Genomic DNA, 21,141 nt, shown 5'->3' with positions numbered 1-21,141 from the left:
GGCGGGGCCGGGAGGAGGGGCGGGGCCGGCCCGGGAGTCCTCCGCGGCGGGAAGCGCCTCGGGAGGGGACTCGAGGCCTGGCCGCGGTCAGCGCGGAGCGCAGGCGGAGCGCCTGCCCTGAGCCAGGCCAGGCCCGGCCCGGCAAGCTGTTTAACTGTGGGGCTTCCAGCCCTTGGCCGAGAAACCGGAACAAGTGTACCGGCCTTCCAAACCAACTTGGGGGCTAGACCGGGACGCCTAGTGTTGGGCTGCAGCCTGGGCACAGAGACCAAGTGCTCAGAAAATGCCACTATTCATGAGTACTTGTAAGCGCTGCTCTACACACGCAGTCTCGTGTATTCTTAAAAGCCCTTAGGTGTCATCTCTTATTTACAACTGGAGAAACTGAGGCTCAGAGAAAGGCTCTGGCAAGGGTCAGACTGATAATTGCAGGAACCTGCCATTGGAGCTAGAAATCTTTGAACGTTTTGGCATGAGAAACAGAACTGCACACTTAAGGTCAAAGTTTAAAAAGGGAACAGGCTTGTGGCAACGAGGATCCAGTCCTACTTGAGTCCCACCCTGGTCTAACCTTGACCTCAGAGCCCAGCCCCACATCCTTCATCCCTCTCTGCTCATCTACCCTGACTTGACCACCTGCTCCACCCTCCACCCAAACACCCCCAGATAGAAGAAACTACCAACCAAAATCAAAAATAGTGTTATTAATTCTGGTGTCTCCGAAGCACGAAAAAAAAAAAAAAGAAAAAAAGAAAAAGAACCCCACCTTTCCCACATTTCAGCCCCAAGTCCAAGGCCAAAGGGCCACCCCAGCAGGCGGTGCAGGCCGAGGGGCCAAGTCAGTCCTGGCCATGGGCTTGAAGCGGGACCAGCCCATGGGTTTGGCTCTTAGGGCCCGACTGGGATGCTGCCTGCCTCAGTTTGGGGAGCCCAGGCCGTGGATTAGGGATGAGAGATCAGGGGTCAAGGTCAGAGGTCTGGGCTATTCAGTTCCAGTGCTCTGGCTAAGGCAGCCAGAGGTCAGGGTTCACATGTGGAAGCCAAAGCCACTCGGTTCTGTGGTCCAGCAGAAAGGGCCAGAGGCCAGGGGTCCAAGTTCCCAAATACAGGACTGAGGCCCAGAGGGCGCCAGGCCACTCAGTACTGATGCTCCAGCAGGGGCTGAGCTGCCGGGCTCTCTCGCTCCTCTGCAGGGGCAGGCCAGTCGCCCAGGGCCCCGGTGGGCGTGCCAGTCTCAGGAGCACTGCTGTCCAAGCAAGGAATGTCCTGCACTGTTCTGGGGGGTGAGGCTTCAGTGCTGATGTCCGGGCTGAGGCTGAGGTCTAGAGGCGCCTGAGGGAAGGGAGACAGGTTGGCGGTGGGAGAGCAGACCTGAGCTGCCCAGACCTGACCCCGCTGGAAGAACCTTACCTGAGATTTGGGGGTGCTTCCTTTAGGGCTCCCTGAGGCTGGCTCCCCGTCGGATCCCCCTAGTCCCTTCCGACCCCCCAGGCTCCACTTCCCACTGGGACCCTCAGAACTTAGGAGACCAGGGCCAGGGGGCCTTGAGGGCCTGGGACCCTCAGGGAGAGCCGGTGAAGCGGGGGATGGTCCAGGGAGCCGAGGGGGTGGCCACTGCAGGAGAGGAGGGGGGCGCCCATCACCAGAGCCGCTCAGGGAGGGCCTCGGGCCCCAGGCAGGGCCTGGTGGGGGGGGCTGGTCCCCAGCGCCTGTGGGAGACAGATAACAGGGCAGACTTCAGTCACTAGGCTGCCCTTCCCACTCATGGGCTTAACTGGGCCTTGCCCACTCACCTGCTGTGTTCTCAGGTGTGGGTTGTGCCAAGGGGGGGTTATTGCTGAGGGAGGTCAAGCCCCCGCCTCCGCCACAGTCCGAGTCATCCACGTTCCCGCCGCTATTGCAGCCGGCACCACAGCCCTTGTGAAGCCTGGGAGAGGGGAAATGGAGACGACGTTGGTGGGGGGAGGAGGGTGCAATGCCCTCACAAGCACAAGTCCCCAACCCAAGGCACCTAACATCTCAGATCCTAGTCCTATTTCTAAAAGATTCTGCCATCTACTTTACAGGCTGTTTTTTTTTTTAAGGTTACATTGTGAGGCATGTGGGATCTTAGTACCTTGCGGTGGAAACATGGTCTTACCCACTGGACAACTAGGGAAGCCCCTATAGTTTTTAAAGGTGGCATTATCGATGGTGCTTCAGGCTAAAGGCCACCTTCAGCTCTGGCTGAGAGGGCGGGGTGTGCAGTTGGGTCAGCTTGGGGTTCACCCCTGGCTCCAACGCTTCCTCAGTCAGACCCCGGAGGGCACCACTTCCTCTCTGTGAACCTCTGCTTCCTCCCCCGTGACCCCGGAGGCGGGGGTCAGAGCTCACCTCTCCCAGCTGCGCAGAAGCCAGCGGGCGATGGCGCCCAGGCTGACGGGGCCGCCCCACAGAGCCCGCAGCTGAGGATGGCTGCCGGCCAGCGAGGTGGTGAGGGGAGACACGTAGATGGGGTAGCCCAGTGGCTGGTCGCAGGAGGAGTTGATCATGTTGCGGAGCGCCTGCTTGGCGTTCTGGATGCTACCGCGCTCGGGGTTGCGGTTGCGCAGGAACACCAGCTCCTGCTGCTGCCCGGCCCAGAGGCCGCGCACACACTCGCGGTTCACCTGCGGGGGCCACACATGTGGGAGGGGGTCAGGAGGCCACGGCGGGAAGCGGGCAGGAGGGGTGAGCGGCAGGCCCCACCTTGATGACGCGGAAGCTGAGATGGCGCCGGTTGAGCATGATGATCTTGTACTCGTCCGAGGCGTCGTCCAGGACGTGGCGCAGCGCCAGCAGCGAGGGTGTGTTGCTGAGGATGGCACTGCGCCAGGCCGGGTCGCCCTCGTGCGAGATGACCAGCCGCTCCTCGTTGGCCGCAATGGCGTCATACAGGGCGGCTGGCTCCTCATACTCGTCTGGGGATGTGAAGTGGTCCTGCGGGGAGAACGGGAGGGCCGAGGTGGGCTGCCCTTGCCCTGGGCGGCAAGTTCACTGCCTGTCCGCCCTGCCTGGGCACACCTCTGCCTACCTGGTGAAGCTTGAGGGCCATGCGAACCCCGGGCGCCACCACGCGGTGAAGCAAGTCCATGTCGGCAAAGACCCACTCATCCCGCGGGGACGTGATCCTGAAGTCCCCCTTAAACAGGGCGTGCAGGCCGTAGAGGAAGGGCTCCAGGCTGGAGAGGAGGAGGGGGTGAATGCACCGGGCGCGCTGGGCTCCTCAGCGCTGGCTCTGTGTGTAGGGGTCAGAGGGCAGCCTGCTCTTCACGCTGGGCCTGTTTCCCCATCTTGACAAGGAGGTCAGTCCCTGCCCATGTCCCTCACAGGGTGAAGGTGAGGGGCAGGCAAGGTCCCATGGGGAGAGGAGCCGCACTAAAGGAAGGACTGATGTGGCCCTGGGGGCTGCAGCCAGAGGCCCAGAGCTTGTCAGGAGGTAGAGGAGGGGAGGGCCACAGGCCTGGCTGGGCACTCACCTGGCAGACATGCTGTGCGAGGCGGTCCCCAGGGCCCGGCGGCCCAGCACACACAGGCCAAAACACAGCGTGACGAGCGGCGAGTTCCAGTCCTGGTCCACAGGCTGCGGCACAAGGACCCCCGTCCCCAGAGCCCAGCTCAGACCTGGCACAGGGAACCTGGGGCAGGGACTGGGGCCCAGGCCAAGGGAGGCTGAGGGTGAGAAGAACCCGCACGGGGAGAGGGGAGGCCGAGGGGGAGAGGGCAGCCCCAGGGTGCTGGTGGCCGGACCTGACTGCGCCGGGAGGCACAGTACTGGATCCACTCCAGGTGCACGGCGCAGAAGGAGGGCAGCGAGAGGCCGGACAGGCGAAGGTCATAGTCCTCATCCACGCTCAGAGAGAAGGTGGGGTCGGAGTCAGCATAGCCAGGTGCCCGCACAGGACGCAGGGCCGTCGCAATGCCTTCGTGGCTCAGCCAGGCCTCCAGCTTTGGAGAGCGGCTCACGTAGTAGATGATACTCTGTGAGGAGAGGGCAGGGGTCACTGGGGGCGCGCCCTCACCCTGGCCACTAGGAGAGATAGTGTCAGGGTACAGAGACTTCTCCCGGTGAGTTCCCTGGTGGTCTAGTGGTTAGGACTCTGCACTTTCACTGCAGAGGTCCTGGGTTCGATCTCTGGTTGGGGAACTAAGATCTCTCAAGCTATGTGGCCTAACCAAAAAAAAAAAGAAGCTTCTGCCTTAGATTGCGCTGAAGTCAGCTTCCCAGGACACCCATCCCCTCTCCCATTTCAGCTCCCTGAAGCCACACAGGCCTGTCTGCTCCTTCTCTCAGTCAGGGAAGAGGAAGGGGAAGGGGAAAGCTGACAGGAAGCACCCCTCCTTACGGAGCATCCACTAGAGAGTGCTGCCTGTGGCAGGTGCTCAGGTCACGGGTCCTTCAAGATAGCATGAGTGTGATCACAGGACTTCCCCTCAAAAAAAAGAGGCACAGCATCTGTACCCAAGCCAGGGGCTCCTCGACCCCTTAAGAGAATCTGCTGGGGACTTCAGTGGTTAAGACTCCGCCTTGCAGTACAGGGGACGTGGGTTCCATCTTTGGCTGGGGAACTAAGATCCCACACGCCGCAGGGCAAGTAAGCCCACGTGCCACAACTTCTGAGCCCGTGTACAGCCAGAGAAGCTGCATGCCACGACGAGGGTCCCTCGAGCCGCAACTAAGACCTGACTCGGCCAAGAAAGTAATAAAATACGTATTTAAAAATGAGAGATTCTGCTGGTTTCTAAGCAGGGGCGTGGGTGAATGGAGAAGAGCCTTTGGACAGTATGCGGCTGGTACAGACACGATGGATGGGCGGTCTGAGGCCGACAGTTGGCAGCCAGTCAGGTTGCTGCCCTGGATGGAGCCAACGCACGGTGGCCTTCTGCCTGGGGGAGGGATGGGGAACCCAGAGCTGCAGAGGCTGGTCCAGCTGGCTATGAACAGGGGCCTCTCGGCAACAGGAGCCCAGCAGCATGGTAGGACGTGGGGCCAAGAGCCTGGGCAAAGTGGCCATGGTATAAGCCCTCCTAGGAGCGAGTGCGGGCACGGGGCATCTGAGAAGGCAGTTGCTCTGACAAGTGACGCAGAGGGGCCACCCACTGGCAGCAAGGGTCAGCTGGGGGACACAGGACCGTCCAAGAGAGAACCTCAGGGGAGCAGGCTCCGTGGACTCCAACAAGCCGCCCACCCCTTCTGGGCCCACGACACGCCGCAGGGCAGATGCTGAGAGAGCATGAGGGGACCTGACTGTGACCCCTAGTCACTCCACTCCTGTAGTGCCCTCCTCATTCCTGCCACCTCACAGAACTGCAAGAATCTCTATTTCTCAAAAAGCTAAACAAAGGCAAAGAAAGCGACATGGCAGGAGTCCCAGAACCCAGCCCAGGGCTCCCTTGGGACCCCACACTGTGCCTCCTCAACCGCCTGCCCCACAACAGGTCTTGACCCCTCAGGCCTGGCTTGGAGGGCCCAGGTTAAGACAGGGAGGCCCAGCCCGGGCCTAGCCTAGCTCCGGCACTTCCTCCTGATGCTGGGGCCTCAGGCAAAGCACTTTCCACATCTAAGGCAGCAGCATGTCTCCTGCAAGGTGTGGTGGGCTTCTCCCAGCTCAGGAGAGGTGCCTGGCAGAGCCCACCCCTTGCTACGCACCGCTGCTTGGCAGCTGCTCCTAAAACTGTGTTAAGACCGCCACAGTTAGTGTTACTGTCTCTGTGTGCTGGTGGGGCAGGGCTGGTGGTCTGGAAGGTGGTCGTCAGCAATGCCCCTCCCAGGACCGAAGCCCAGAGAGAGGATCTGTGTAGGTGCTGCGCACTGGCCCCCAGTACTCACCACCCCACGGGAGCCTCCAAGAGGCAGTGACAGAGGGCCCCCACCCTAGGCCCCCAATGGGCAGAGTCACGGGGCCTCAGAGACCCGCTATCTGGCAGTGACTCTTTGGAAGATGCTTCCACTCTTTGAGGCCCCAGCTTCCCTTGGGCAGAGCAGGCTCCTGGAGACTCAGAAGGTGGCCTTCGGGAAGCTCCTGCCCAGCGAGCCCTGAGTGTGGGGCCCCGGCCACCCGGCCCCACCCTCCTACCCTGACGTAGTAGGTGACGAGGATCTTTCGCAGGTCGAACACCTGCAGCATGGACGCGGCGTTGTTATCGCTGATGCTGTAGCCCTCCAGCACGTACTTGCTGGCCGTCACCTCCCAGGCCAGCCAGCGCTGCCCGAAGGCCGCATTGAAGGACAGGACCCGCGGCAGGTGGCCTGGCTCACAGCAGCAGCAGCCCTCGTCCTCCTCCACGCCCTCAGTGATGGCCTCCACCTCCCGCTGCTGGCAGTATGTACCTGCGGAGACGGGGGGCCAGTCAGGGGACACGAGCCCATCCCCACCTGCCTCCTCCCCAGAGTGCCCAGGCCCCGCCCCTGGAGGTGACGGGAGCCACCGTCACTTAGTGAACGGATGAACAAACGAGCCCCTTTCTCCTCCTAACTCCCAGTGGCCATGGTGGGGTGGGACTGGGGTGGCGGTGACGGGACGGACAGGGCCAGATCCCTCACTTATAGACGCAAAGACTGAAGCTCGGGCTCGTGCTGCTCTGAGCTGTGCTTCGAGCCTCTCTGCACTCGGGGCCTCTTCTGAAGCTGGAACCTGCCAGGTGCATCCTTCCTGAGGGCCAGGAGCTGGCTCACTCCCCAGGGCTTATGCGTGGGCCCCAACCTGGGCCAGGCCTGAGTCCACAGAGCAGGCCAGCAGGAGCCCCAGGCCGGAGCTTCCACCAGAGCAGCCTGTTCACTACAGACCTGCCACAGTCAGGGCAGGGACGGGGCCGGGCCAAAGAAAGCCTGCCGCCTCAATGCTCAGACTAGGAATCCCAGGCCGTGGGGCCCGTGGCGGAGAGGGCCTTGCTCAAGGGCCCCAGCAAACTGGGGTAGAGCAGGGTTAGGGTCCGGGCCTCACACACGGACAAAGGTGGCGCCCTCGGCTCACCCCGGAACTCGAGGCCACGCAGCTGGAAGGTGACGAGGCCGTTGCCAACCTCGATGAGGTGGACCAGGGCGTTGAGGTAGTCGGAGGCCAGGACGAAGCAGTCACCGGGGCCGTAGTTGCCCCAGCGGCCCAGCACCAGGTCCCCACACAGTGTGTGCTGCAGTGAGCGGGTCAAGTGCTCGTAGAAGATCGAGTTGAGGTTGTTGTCATCAGCGCCTGGGACCCAGGATGGACGGACAGATGGACATGACAAGTGAGCAAGGCTCCCTCCCCAGGGCGGCCCTGCACCAAAGCCCCCGATGGCTGGGTACACACCAGGGTTCCGGTCCAGCTGAGTGACCAGGCGGGTGTTGGAATGATCCACGCGTTTAGTGCTGTTCAGAGACAGGGCGACACACAGGTGGCCAAGAGGGCAAGGCTCAGGTGACAGTTCCCGCCACCCTCCACCACGCCCCTCTGGGCTTGCACCCCGCTCCATGACAGGGGGAGGTTAAGGTTCACGGACGTGAGGGGACTCCCCCAGGGGCACCACACAGCCAGGAAGCCCAGGGTGTGAGCCCCAGGCCTCGGTCTGGCTCAAGCTGTGTTCCTGTGGATCAGCCACCTCAGTGAAGCCCACGGTGCTGTTCCCCACAGCCCAGCCTCCAATCTCCATCTGATCTCCCGGCAACCTGCCCCGTTCCACCCGCTCCCCACCAGTCCCCCTCAGGGTCCCACAGGGCATCCGCCTCCGGCCCAGGAGACTCACTTGTAGTCACGCTCCCAGAACTTGAGGGGCCGGGCGTAGGACATGATGAAGACGGCGCTGCCCAGCAGTGGGTTGAGAGGCGTGGAAAAGAGTGCCGAGAGCAGGGCCTGAACGAACAGCATGGCCGAGTCTGGGCGCGAGTCAAGGAGGTGGTGGGCACGCAGGACCCTCCCCAGCCTCCCTCATGACCCTTCCACCCCTGCCAGCCCGCCTGGAGCCCCCCCATCCGGGCGACAGCCCTCCCTGCACACTCCCACCCAGGCTGCAAGCGGCAGGCTGGGTACGTGGCACGGCAAACGGCTGGGCAAAAGCGTGGAAAGCTGAGCCCCAGGTGATCTGCCAGGGCGCGATGTAGGTCAGCACGAAACGCAACTTGTACAGCAGGTCCCACAGCTGCAGGGGTGGAGAGGGGAGAAGGTGAGAGATACACGGACTGCTCACAGAGAAGGGGGCCCACCAAGTGCCCACTCAGACCCCTGGGACTTCCGACACCATTAGCAACCCCAGACAAAGCACCCAAGGGGACATTAACTATTTAATTCATATGATCGTCCTGGGAGCCTCCTATCACTGTCCCACTTCCCAGATGGGAAAACTGAGGTTCAGACGAGGTAGAACAGATACATGATTTGCTCAGGTTATGCCACTCTTGGTGATGCAGCTGTGATACCAAAAGTTAAGAGACAGTCACAGGCCCTGCCGTCAGAGGGGGACACAGTCTTGATCTCCACCATCCTGGGCCAGGCCAGAAATCAGACCAGAATGCTCACGGGAGTGAGATGAAAGCTCAGGCCTGTGCCAGGGTCCCCCGTGGGCACCACTGCGGGCCTCCAGTACAGAGCCAGGGAACAGGCCTTTGTTCAAGTCCCAGCTGACCACCAGCTCTCCAGGAAACCTGAGGCAAATCACTTATGCTCTCTAAACCTCAGCCTGCTCACTGCCCTACGAGGAGCCACTGCCAAGGCCCTCAGAGGGGATACCACGGGACTGGGGTGGGTCTCCCGCACCAAGGCAGGAGAGGCCTGCCCCCAGGGCTGCAGTGTGACCCCCAGCTCACCTTGCTGCAGAGCAGGGACATGAGGAAGTAGTCGAGCAGGAAGCCCTGGGAGAGGCGCGGGTAGTCGAAGTGAAAGAGCAAGACGGTGAACGCCAAGGTCAGGTACTGCTGGGGCGGGCAGCAGAAAGCCGAGCGCAGCAGCTTCAGCCCAGCCACGGTCATGAGCAGCGCCCGGCAGCTGTGGGCAAGAGTCAGGCTTTAGGGGCCAGGCGGTGAGGGTGGGGCCCACCCCTTGCAGGCCCCAGCCTGGGCTCTGCTGGGCGGGGCCCAGCTCTTCTGGGCCAGCGACCTTCATCTCTGCTCCCTGAAGAGGTCACTAACCCCCTCAACTTCAGGCGTACTGGAGGGACATGTCTGCTCCTGAGAAGGCAGGTGCTTCACTGGAAAGGGTGTCAGGAGCTGGGGGCCTACTTAAGCTTGCTGGCCAAGGGGACTCAGTTTCCCCCTGGGTTACTCAGGCAGGTAGGTGGTGGGATGACCAGGGGGCTGGCGGTCCTCACTAGAGGCAGAACTTGTCTGGGTGGCTGACGACCGTGTGAGCGTCCACCGTGAGGGCGTTGAGCACCACGGCCGGGTAGATGAGGTACTTCTCCACGCACTGCAGGCCGGCATACAGCTTCTCAAACCACATCACCTGGGCAGCACCTGCAACCACGGGCAAGGAGGTGGGCCTGCTGCTGAGCTCTGGGCCCTCCACATCTCCTCCTGCTGCTGCAAAGGGGGCAGGCGTGCTCTCCACGGGAAGCTGGCAGGAGGGCAGAGCCCAGGATGTGGGGGTGTGCAATTCTGGGCCCCTAGAATTTCTGAGCAGCTGGGGGTGTTGATCTTCAGCAAATCAAATGAGGGCGATGAGGCCCAGGCAGGGCGTGTTGGGGGCTCAGGGCAGGTGCTCTGCCCATTCGGCTGTCTGAAATAAAGGGTGATGACAACACCCCTGGTGTCCACCAGAGTCAGGACAGGTTGGGTGAGGCCCAAGTTCACAGTGACCCTCAGTCACGGGGACCTTTGGACCGGGCCCATCACTGGCTCAAGGTGACGTAGCCACATGGAGATGCTGGCCCAGTAAACAAGGTCCTTCACTGTCTAAGAAAAACAAGCACACAGACCTTCGCACCACAGATGCGGGGATTTAAGTACAAGCTGCAAGGACTCTGTGCTGCACAGTTCAGTGTGCACTACACTGACCTAGTTCACTAAGAACCGGTCTGTATCTCTCAACAACACCTCCTGGAGTTCTACTTCTATCTCGTCAGGGTCCACAAGGCGGGCAGGGAAAGGGCAGAGCAGGCAGGGCGAGAGTGAGGCAGGGGCTGAGGGTGGCACAGGAGAGGGTACAGAGGGCAGTGAAGGGGCCGGAGGGCCCATGCCATCGCAGACAGGGCGGTGTGGACAGAGGCTGCCCCCTGCTGGCACCCTAAGCTGAGAGGTCCGAGCTCGTAAAGGCAGGTCGGTGGAGGGCCCCAGACTGGCCGGAGGCACTCACCTCGCACTTCGTACTGGCTGTACTCCAGCGGCTTCAGCACGGGCTGCGACAGGCAGAACCAGGGCAGCTGCTTGCGGAGCTGAGGCAGCAGGTAATGTGTGAAGAAGCCTACGGCCCCCGCCAGCGCGTACAACACAAAACCTAGCACGGACTGCAAGGAGGAGGGGAGGCTCAGCCACGGGCTGCCCGGCGCACAGCGACCAGGGCCCGAGAAGGATGTGAGGCCACGGCCGCCCGGCCCTCGGGGCATGTGCGCTCTGGCAAAGACCTGGGCGAAAGGACTGGCCTGTGCCCCACGAACCTTCAGGGCAATGAAGACGGTGCTGGCGCTGATGGCAAAGGTGAGCACGGCGATCACCACACACATCACCAGGTCGGAATGGAGAACCTCGCGCTGCAGGGTCGGGAAACACCAGTGTGGGTGCTGCTGCCACCGGCGGCTGAACACACCCTTCCCCACAAGACAGGACCCCGAGACTCCGGGCGCTTACCACTGACTGGCGCATCTTTTCTGGCAGTGGGTCTGGGGGCTCAGCACGGGCGGTCTCCAAGCTCCGCTCCTCCAGCTCAGGGAAGAGCTTGCTCCGGACCAGAGACCTGGGGGGTTGGGCCGTGAGAAGTCAGGGGCCTGGGTCTGGGAGGCTGCCCCTCCTCCCACAGGCCCTGGGGTCAGGCGGTGACAGGCACATGTGCAGACCCCGCCCCCAACCCTTGCCAGGCACAGACACACACAGACAGTCCGCGCAGGCACCCACCAGAGCACGGTGGGGTCGCTGCTCTGCCGGCTCAGGTGGTAGGACAGCGCGACCAGGAGGCCACAGAAGACGGAGAAGATGACAGGGACGTGCTGCTCCGGCCAAGGGCTCTGGAGAGGGAGCCCGCGCCAGTCAGGGCTGCGGGCACCCTCACCCGGGGCAGAGGCTACTGCGGGCGCAACTCACAGCCCCATCCCGCAGCCCCCCGCTCTGGACGCCTCCCGGCCCCTCCCAGGTCATCCCTACCTTGATGGCCCCGAGGCAGAAGCCGTAGAGCAGGGCAGCGGCCAGCAGGCTGCGGGAGAGGCTGAAGACGGCTGTCAAGGGGCTGGTGGCGGCTGCGAGGCGAGCGGAGGCAAGTAAAGCCCAGAGCCCACCCGCCAGCCCCCGTGGCACTGGCCCCGCTGCCCCTCAACTTCCAGGGGCTAACCTCCCCTGGACTCGGGGCCCGGCCCACTGTTCTCTGCTCCCCCAGCCCAGAGAGGCCTGCAGGGCCTCTTGCATTCTCAGGTTTAAACCACTTGCCTGGGGAGGAGACGGGAGGGGTGGGGAAGGGAAGGGAAGAGATGGGCTCTTAGAATCTTCCATGTAGACCAGGAAAAGCCTCAGCAAAGTGCTAGACCCACAGTCGTACACCCTCATAGCCTCACAGACCCACAGGCCTGCACGTCCTCCTTACCCAGGAGCCCCGCCCTGGGTGTCATACCTGTGCCCCCAAAGCCGTGCATGTCTATCTGCTCCAGCAGGTACATGAGGCAGGTGTTCACCTGGGGCAAGAGGCCCAGGAGGAAGACGAACGGGAAGCACAAGGTGAACACTGGCAGGGAGGGGGAGCGGAGGCCTGGTCAGTCTGCCGGCTGCACCCCCGGCCCACCCGTAGGGCCTCGCTCCCCCCCACCCCCTTGCAACCTCAACCCTACCCGGCCTTACCAGTGGCCACGTCACGGGCACAAAAGAAGAAAGAGGCGGAGAACAGCGTGAGGCCATAGAGGGAGACAGGCGGGAAGGGCTGCGCGGAGCCCAGAGCGTCCAGCAGCCAGATGAGCAGACAGCAGATGCAGAAGTAGACGGGCCGGCTGTACGCGATGACCCAGTTGTGGCCCTGGGGAGGGGGCCTGTGAGGCGCCGCACCTCCCTCACTGAACGCCCTACTCGCGAACGCATGCTCACGTGCCCCGGGCCCGGCCCTGGGTCCAAGAGAGCTTGGCAGGGTCGGGGCAAAAGGACCAGGGGTCTGGGGGCAACGGGGAAGGGTGAGGGTCACAGCCCCGCCCAGGCCCGGGCCTCACGGGAGGCATGCTCCCCTGTACTCACGTGCATGGGGGAGGCGGCGTCCGGCTGCACACTCTGCAAGAGACAGGAGCTACATGGTGACGAGAGCCTCGCCCAAGGGGGCGTCAGAGGCCTGGGACCTGTTCAATTCCACTTCTGGGGCGTTGTGAGGGACCAGGGCAGGACTCCCCCTTCAACTGTCCTGAGCTTCAGTTCCTTCATTTGTTGGATGGGGGATGGTGGTGAACAGGGGACCTGAAGCATCTTATCTGTCTTCTAGCTCGACCCCCTCAAGAGGGGTCGTGGGAGGAGGGGGAGGAGACCCCGGAAGCCAGGCCTGACCTTCAGCAGGGAATACTGGCAGGAGGCGATGACCAGGCAGAACTGGAAGACCCAGATGTCCGTGAAGAAGCCCTTGAGCAGCAGCAGGTAGCCCAGGAAGGCGACGAGGCTGCTCAGGCCGACGCCGAGGATGTTCTCCAGCAGCCCGCGCGTCCTGGAGAGACCGCCGGGTCAGAGCACGCCTACCTCCTCCCGTACTGGCGGGGCAAGGGATTAGGGGGTGGGGGTGTGGGGGACAGGACCCAGCCACAAAGACCCACATCCGGGGTGGCGCCCATGCCAGCCATCATCTTGAGTATCTGGAGCTATAACCTTGGGCAGGGCCAGGCTGCACCTGCTCCAGGAAGCCAGCCCACCGCTACCCTGCACCCAACCCCAGGCTCTGTCCCCTCTAGACCCGGAGACCTCAGGGGCCACCACCCTGGGATCTGGCCGATCTGCCTCCCGCTTCCCCAAAGCACCGCTCTCAGTGCCGGGAGAAATCCAGAGCGCAGGAAGCCACCCAGACAACAAACGTCACCTGACCTCTCTGTCTTTCTGGGCCTCAGTTTCCTCCCAGAAAAAACGGAGAGCTCAGACAGATGATTTGCTGGCTTTTTAGGCTATACAGGATTCAATTTAATTGAATCCAACACAGAAGCAAATAAAAAAAATAGAAACACAACACGAAGAAGCCATGTCTCCCTCCAGCAAAATTTTGAGAGAAAAATGACCAGAGCACCCCCAACTAGGCCAACCATTTGCCCCTAGAAGAACCTGAAGCAATCCCACTGCAAATTCCAGCCCTCCACGCACCCGCAGTGACCCAGCGGTTAGGCTCTCTGTGGCCATGACGGCCTCCACACGTTCCCAGAGTCTGGAAGCCCTGGGGCCAGGAATGACAGAGGCCTGGGAGCCGAGGGGCTGAGTGCTCACCGGTCCAGCAGCGCCAGCAGGGCGAGCCGCTCGTAGCGCACAGAGGTCCAGCGGCCAGGAAGAAGCCAGTACTTGTAACTGTGCTGGGCCCGGGGTGGCGCCTCCTCCATCAGCGTCTGCTCCTGGGATTCGTGCAGGGAGTCCTGGTCCAGTAGGTCAAACTGCGGTCCCCACGGCCGCGGCCATCAGCCCCGCCCTCCCACCACAGTGGTCCACGCCACCCCCTGGCACACACTGGCCATCAGCCCCATCCCCCACCACCGCGGTCCACGCCACCCCCGGCACACATTGGCCATTAGCTCTGATCCACTCCCGTCCATGCCACCCCCGGCACACACGAGCTGGTCTATACAGAAAGTCCCTACCATCTAGCAGCCCCACAGCCTGCCCTGACCCTCCACCCCAGGGCCTGCTCCTTTCTCCAGCTTCCCAAGATATGGCTCAACGGCTGCGGGAGCTGCCAAGGGCCAGGGTTACCAGCTCCTGTGTCTGTCTTCCCCACTCAGGAGGCATCTCTGGCCCCTTTCTGGGGTCAGCGAAATCCACCTTACCATTCGGGAGCCAGTAAAAATGCCACCCTTTGCCCAGATGTGGCCATCAGGGTCACTTTGACCACTCTACCCTGGAGCACAAGGAGGCCTGGCCCTGAGGGCAGGCCTGGGTGCCAATGCCACTGCTGTGAGGCCCTGGGCTGCCTACTTAACCTCTCTGGGCTTGTGGGTCTTTAAGTCAACAAGTGTTTACGGGACGCATTCATGAGCCTGTCCTGTGCCAGACTCCAGGGACACAAGGAGAGCCACCACAGCACAGCCTCTGCCTCTGGAGGAGCCCTCGCCCATGTGAGGACCGCACTGCTCTCCCACGGGACGGGGAAGGAGAACAAGCACGTAGGGAAGGGGCACGCACAGCTTCTGGGTGCTGCCCTTGGTCTCTCAGTGGCCCTGGCTGCGTGGGCACTACTCTCATGATTGTTCTTTAAGCTCTGAATCTGTGCCTTACACAATCCTAGTGTTTTTGTCACTTCCTGACCGATTACATAAGTTGTTGTCCACACCAAGACACTTTCAGGAACAAGAAAAGGTGCTCTTACTAACCCTACTGAAACAGACAAGCTCGACCAGCATGCCTCAAGCGACCCGTCGCCACTGTCCAGTGATCTCAGCTGTCCCCTTCGCGGGTGCCACTGCACCCTCCCCACTAACTGCGGACCCTGCCAGGGTAACGAAGCTACTCCAGACAAGCTTACTGAGTAAATAAATAAGCAACTTGAGTCCTTCATGTTCTGTGCACCGTGCTGGCCATCAAAGGTCAGGACAGCCACCTTAGGGCCCCTGGAGCCCTCACTCGGAACCACCTGGCCCTCCTGGGGCCCGCACAAGCGCTTGGTGCTCTGCATCCCCCACCCCTTCCTGCAGGTCCTTCCCCAATGCTGGCTTCTCACCTCCGGGATCTCCAGGGGCACTCGGCGCACCTGCATGCCCTGCAGGACGACGGGCCGCGGCTGCAGCAGGTTCAGGCCGCCGGTGGCCTCTGGGACGTCGGCTGAATGGAAGCTGGAGGAATGTGAGTGGCGGTCCCTGTGGGAACAGCAGAGGTGAGGGTCGGGGCTGTGGGCGAGCCCAGGAATGAAACAGGGTTGAGGCCAAGGCCAGGCCACAACTGGGGGCCCGAGGGGGGCTACTCGAGTACCCAGAAGATGTACAGGGGTGTCAAGAGGAGACAGGTCACAGAGGGCCTCCCTCCCAGACCCTAGGCATCCAAGAAGACCCTGGAGCCTCGTGCTTGGAAGTCCCGTGGAGCCAGGGAACCAAGGGATCCCTGCAGGCTTGCCCCTCTCCCCTCCATGCCCCTCGCTGCCGCGCACCCTCCTCTCCTCCTGGAGGTCTGAGCTACCTCCTGGAGGTCTTTGCTCCTGCCCAAAGAAGGAAGGGATAAAACCCCCCAGAAATGACAGCCCACTAGCCACAGGGCTGGGAGAGCCTGAGCTTGGAGACTCACCAGGCTCCATTGGCTGCCTGCTCCCCCTGCTGCCCCACGGGGTTCTCATAGCCACCTCCAGCCAGGCCAAAGGTGTAGGAACGCCGCACACCTGGAGCACAGACAGGTGTGGGACACAAGGCAGCCTGTCAGGGACAGGAGCACCGAGGCCCAACCCACCTGAGAAAAACCCTGTGCTGGGTTCTCCAGATGGCAGCCCAGCCCCAGGGCACCAAGGATGTAATTTCAGGGACGATGACTCTCAGTGAGGGGGGAGAGGCTGGGCCACAGGCTTGGCCACTGGACGCAGGGAGGGGCTCACCGCTCTCGTCGTAGAAGTAGTGCACAGCACCCTCGGAGGTGTCATCGAAGGTGCAGGCCTCGTGCACGTTGGCACCGGCCCGGGTGAGCAGCAGCGAGGAGGCGAAGTGCAGGGCCGAGGGCAGCGTCAGAGCCCGGGAGTGGGAGGCCGCACGGCCCCGCTGAGCCTCCTGCAGGCTGCTGGGGAGGGGGCAGCCCACGGGCTGTCAGCAGCACTCAGAGCCAGTGGGCCCCCACCCCCCAACCCCAGGCAGCCAGCTGGTGCTCACCTGGGGGGCGAGCCCATGACCGAGGCTGGGGGGGTGGGGTTGCTGCCGGCGTTGTGCCGCCTCCGGATGGCCTGTGCCCGCCTCACGTTGCTTGAGTGGTCCCGCTTGCCAGTCTCCTCGGCAGCTGTCCAAAGAGAGGTCCCCCACCGCGATTTTAAGTGACAAGAAAGTGGACAGAGCCTGGGGGCGGGTGGCAAGGAGATGCAGGTGCTCCTGTGTGGAGCTAAAGATCAGGTCTAGTCCAACCATATCCAGGCTCTGTGACCCTGCCAGGTGACCTAACCACTTGGGCCATGATTTCTAAATCTGGGAATAAGTACGTGACTTGTTCTGCTCCGCTGGTGGCCCAGGAGGACGAGCGTGGCTCGAGAGACCTCGAAGAAAAAGGACTCAAGTGCTAGCTTTAGGACTGGAGCCAGGTGCCGGAGGTCTCTGCCTTAAAGGCCTCCTCTCTGCTCAGCCCTGCTTATCTGAAGCGCCAGCAGATGACCGTCACCAGACAGCAGTGTTCACGTCCACCTGCTGTCGGAGGCTGAGCAGGCCCCCCTCCAGCTGCCCCTTGCCTCGACCCCCGCCCCTCCCCAGCCGGCACTCACCTCCCCCCAGCGCACCTTCCTCCCGCAGCTCCCCGCGCCAGCCAGGCTGGTTGGCAGCAGGTCCCCTGCGGGCCTCGGCAGCCAGCACAGTGGGCTCAGCGGCAGCCAGCTCCACCCCCGCCTGGGCCTCCAGCTCAGCCTTGGAGCCTGCCGGGGGACCCCGCAGGGCATCCCCCCCTGCCCCGTCCATGCTCAGCACGCGGGCGTGCGTTTTGGCGCTGGCAGTACTAGGCGTCCGCTGGGTCCCATAGGGCCGCTTGGGGGGCACAGCCATCCCCTCCTCAGCCCCGTGGGGGGCCCGTCGTTTTCGGGCTCCCCCAGCAGCCCCCCGAGAACTCGCGGGGGAATAGCATGAAGTGGAAGAGGAGCTGTCGGTGCTGTAGCGGCGCTGGGACCGGAGGCTGGAGGCTGGGCTCAGTTCACTGCCCTCGCTGGTGTCGTCATCCTCGAAGAAGCCCCGGCCTTCCAGCAGCGGCCGCCGAGGGGCACGGCCGGTGGCAGGGGAGTGTCTCCGCACAGGCGGCCGCCGTTTGCTGGGCCGGAGCAGCGCCAAGTCCTTGGGCCGCACAACCAGGAGAGGCTCGGCCGGGCCCGGCGGCGTCCCTGCTCCTACAACCGTGTCGAAGGAGCGCAGCGTGTCATCTGAGGGGACTCCGGCATCAGGGGAGGCGGGCAGCTCTGCCTCCGAGGGGGGGTCTGTGTCGCTGCCCTCGGGGGCTTGCCCTCCAGGGGGGCTGTCCAGGTGGGTAGAATTGGTCTTCTCACTCTTGAAGCTGCTCAACGTCTCCCTGTCAGTGCCACTGAAGCAGGAATCTGAGGAGCCAGCTTTCTGGGGTGTGGGGTCCCCTGAGCCCCGCCGGTCCAGGGGCTGGTAGCCTCCTGCTCCCCGGCGCTGTTCCCGTCGACTGCTGGTCCTCACCAGGGCCCGCTCGGGCCGGGTCAGGGTCAGGAAGCTCTTGCTAAGCTCCTGGCTGAGGCTGCCCTTCAGGAGGGGGCTCATGGGAGTGTCAGCCACACTGCCACCACTCCACGGGGCTCCATCTCCAGCCAGGGGAGAACGTTCTGAGGAGTCCGTGCTGGGGAGAGAAGGGTCCGGGGCGGCCCCTGGAGGCGTCTGGGGAAGGTCTCCAACTGTCAGAAGAGAAGAAGACACGAGACTAGAAAAAGGTGTTCTATATCAGGAGCTGATGGCTGAGAGGGTCCTACGGCCCCGAGTTCTGAAAGCCCAGGGGGGCGGGACACTGAAGTCCTATCTCAGAGAACTAAGAGAGCCCCAGGAAGCAAAGGTTAGGGTGACTCAAAGACATGGCGGCTAGATTTCTCCCCAAGCCCTTGCCAATCATGCCCACTCACTCAGCTTCTCCTGTGAGCTTAGCTTCAGCATCTCTCGATCGGCCGAGGTCACGATCACGTTGTTGCTGCCCTGCTCCCGCACCAGCTCCTTGATGTCTACAAGCACAGCCCCAAACGCATTAGCAGTACCTCAAGGCATCGATGTGCTGGGCCCCGCTCTGCACCGCCACCTCAGTTCTCAACAGCAACCACCTACCTCTGAGGGGCCCAGAGTCCTCTATCCGGGGCAGCAACTCCTGAGCAGGTAAGAGAAAAGTTTGAAGGGGCCAAGAGAGCAAAAAAGTAGGTGTAGGACATACCCACATGGGGACAGGCTCCCAGGAGAGGAGTAGGGGAGGCTGAGGGCCGGGACCACTCACCGAGACCTGGTTGAAGCCAAACACGGAATGCTGAGAGCTACAGCGCACAGGGGGCGTGGAACTCACTTTTCGAAATACGGTCATTTCCACTCCAGGATCTCTAGCAGTGCACAGAAACATCAGCTTTAAGCTAACCTTCCCTCTTCACGCAGCACCTCTCCCACCATCCCCATCACTCCTCCCTCCACGTCGATTCTCCTGACAAATCCAGAGCCAATCAAGGAATATTCAACCACTCTTGGAGGCAATGTTCCCCAAGCCCCCTCTCCATCCTCCAATGCCAAGGCCCAAGCACCAAGAACCCTCCATTTCCAGCACAGGCCCTGCCTCGCCCACCTGGGCAGATTGTTGTCCCCCTGGGCAGGCTCTTCCTCTGGTTCCCCCATGGTAGAGTTGCGCTTCTCCACAATCTCGCCCTGGTCGAACATAGCATGCAGCCGATAGTTCACAGTCTTGATGGTAGCGAAGATGACAGCCACCACAAGGCAGTACACACCAGCCACCATCAAGCTGGGGGGCAGGACCTGGAGGTGGCAGCAAGTCAGGTCCTTCCTCATAGAGCCCTGCTCCCACAAGGGGTGGACCTGCCACCGCCATCAAGGTTAGGATTCACAAGTTCACAAGAAGACTTCCTGACCCCTGCATACAACCAGTACGAAGACCCTGCCTTTACTTAACTAACTGGACAAAGATTAAGTGAGGGGCTCAAGGTCACCCTGGCCAGAAAATTCTGGCCTCTCCTCCACACACTCCGAACTCTGCTTTGAGTCCCCTTCCCACAGCCCGGAGTCCCTGTCAGTTTGCACCCCTCGGTGACATCTGCCCTCCCTTTCCCCGGCGGGAGTTACAGGTGGCGGCAGCGTCTCACCATGTACAGCAAGAAAGGGAAGGTGAGCAGGAAGATCCAGACATAGAGGTGGAAGCAGTTGGAAAAGGTGCTCTGGTGCGGGTCGAAGAACCAACCGCCGGTGAGCGAGGCCCACACCCCCTGGCGTAGGATCTGCAATACCTGCGACCCCATGGCCCCGCCGCTGCTGCGCGCGCCCTCCTCCCGGGACCCTCATGGGGGCGGCCCCTGGCCCATGCCCCGCCTGGCGCCCGAGGGCCCCGGGGCCCGGCCTCGCGCTCACGCCATGGTCTCCCCCAACTGGGGAGAGAGATCGGAGGGGCGAGGGTGCGAGCAGGGGGCGGGGCCGGCCCGGAAGTCAGCGGTGTGAGACCCAGGCGCGGGGGTGGAGCCGCATCAGAGGCGGGGTCCTGGCACCCACTCCCGCCCCAGAACTGCTCCCGAAGGCCGGGTCGGCAGGCAGGCGCGGGGCACGGGCCAGGCACCCGTCGGCGGCATCCAGAGGTGGGCGTGGGGTGGGTGCTCCGGGGATGCAGCGACGGCTCCCTCGGTTCCGGCCCGGGGAAAGCCCCGGGACCCTGAGGTCCACTTCCGGGGTCACAGGTCACTCGCTTTGGGCTCCGCGCTCGCCCCGCTTCTGCGGGAGCCGGCCCAAGGGGGAGGCCGGAAGAAGGAGCCGCGAGCCGCCAACCTGCAGTGGCGCATGCGCCCAACAAGCCAAGTTGGGACCCGGAAAAGGAAAACCTGGAGGCTTGAATGCGCAAGCGCAGGGAGGTGGTAGAGCGATAAGAAGCGGGGACCTACGGGCTTGCGCAGAGTCCGGGTCTAAGGGAAGGGACGAGCCGAAAGGCAAAACCCCTTGGGCGCATGCGCACACCTGAAAGTTGCCAGCCTAGCGGAGACGACTGGGCGGAACCCAAGGGATAGTTGAGTGGCCATCGAGTAACGGCGGAGTTAATTGGCGCAAAATTCTCCCAGTGAGTTACAAGAGGCGGGGAAAAGGATGGAGGCGTGGACCTGCCTGAGCTAAAGCTACAGTTCGGCGCTACGGGGGCACACCCCCTCTAGGTCCAACCTATTCAGTGCGAGACGTCATGAGTGGCCTCTACTTCCGGGTCAGAGATTGTAGAGAGCGCTCCTTCAAAAAGGCAGAAATAGTCGAAGTAGGATAGCGTCGTTTTTCTTAAAGTGACAGGCTCAAGGCAATCAAGGGGTCAATCCTGCGGTTGCGAGCGCGGTTTAGCTATTCTGAAATCAGTCACTACGCACATTTCAGGACCACAGTCTCAGGTTTCCTCCCCTTCACGGGGAAGAGGCATGAATAAGTGGTTTTCCAGGTGAGGGAAAGGAGGACCTGACAACTCGTTCCAAGAGCTCGAGGTGCAGCCAGTTCCGTCCTCCTCGTCTTAACACACCCCCCCCCCCAACGCCCGCCCATCCCACTAGGTCTGCAAAGCTGAGCTTCTGGCCCCAATTTCAGATGCAAAGCGAATGAGGCGCAGAGAGGATGGATCACACAGCCCTGCAGCATCGGGGCCAAGACCAAACTCGGGTTTGTCCCCTTCCCAAGCCAGGTTCTTTGCCCGAGTTTTCCTGATGCGGATGTAGAGGGGAGAGATGGCCCGTCGTTAGCAGAAACCAACTCGACCCTGAACCTGCTGTCATGGGAGGTGGGGGCTACCCTTCCCCTCCGTCGGCCTCTCATTGCCCGCCTACCCAGGAACTCCCCGGCCCAGTCGCCCCGCAGCCTCTGGGAGGGGAGCGGTGCTACCCGCCCGCGTCATCTGATGCTGTTTCCTGCGGGAGGGAGAACAGCGGAAAAAAGTGAAACTCCACCCTCCACCTCTGCCTCCCG

General features: G+C 62.4%; 1 protein-coding gene and 1 non-coding gene across 9 annotated transcripts; one reads left to right on the top strand and one right to left on the bottom strand.

The window, feature by feature from the left end:
* Positions 1–684: 684 nt before the first annotated feature.
* PCNX3 (pecanex 3) lies at positions 685–21,041 on the bottom strand. 8 transcript variants are annotated; one of them, XM_024987231.2, is made up of 35 exons: positions 20,164–21,041; positions 18,776–18,963; positions 18,440–18,539; positions 18,277–18,316; positions 18,081–18,176; positions 16,728–17,858; positions 16,132–16,255; positions 15,864–16,042; positions 15,563–15,653; positions 15,006–15,141; positions 13,565–13,725; positions 12,650–12,803; positions 12,350–12,382; positions 11,966–12,137; positions 11,742–11,852; positions 11,282–11,373; positions 11,036–11,145; positions 10,772–10,877; positions 10,582–10,674; positions 10,281–10,431; positions 9,298–9,442; positions 8,798–8,975; positions 8,025–8,133; positions 7,741–7,870; positions 7,308–7,366; positions 6,993–7,208; positions 6,096–6,349; positions 3,769–3,999; positions 3,498–3,601; positions 3,053–3,200; positions 2,728–2,958; positions 2,374–2,648; positions 1,794–1,927; positions 1,411–1,709; positions 685–1,332 (listed from the first exon to the last, which is right to left on the bottom strand). In XM_024987231.2, exons 2-35 carry the CDS (start codon positions 18,943–18,945, stop codon positions 1,138–1,140), a joined length of 5,958 nt encoding a protein of 1,985 aa, XP_024842999.1. In that variant the 5' UTR covers positions 18,946–18,963; positions 20,164–21,041; the 3' UTR covers positions 685–1,137. The 8 variants fall into 8 exon arrangements, with proteins under 8 accessions (XP_024842999.1, XP_024842994.1, XP_024842997.1 ...); XM_024987226.2 differs by lacking the exon at positions 20,164–21,041 and adding an exon at positions 19,308–20,005; XM_024987229.2 differs by lacking the exon at positions 20,164–21,041 and adding an exon at positions 19,308–20,005 and having other exon boundaries at positions 13,565–13,707.
* On the top strand, positions 4,093–4,165 carry TRNAE-UUC (transfer RNA glutamic acid (anticodon UUC)). Its single transcript has one exon. It is a non-coding gene; the product is annotated as a tRNA-Glu (tRNA).
* Positions 21,042–21,141: the final 100 nt, after the last annotated feature.

This window comes from Bos taurus, chromosome 29 (assembly GCF_002263795.3).
Source record: "Bos taurus isolate L1 Dominette 01449 registration number 42190680 breed Hereford chromosome 29, ARS-UCD2.0, whole genome shotgun sequence".
NCBI lineage: Eukaryota > Metazoa > Chordata > Mammalia > Artiodactyla > Bovidae > Bos > Bos taurus.
The sequence above is the reverse complement of the archived record's forward strand: the minus strand, read 5'-3'. Positions and strand labels throughout refer to the sequence as shown.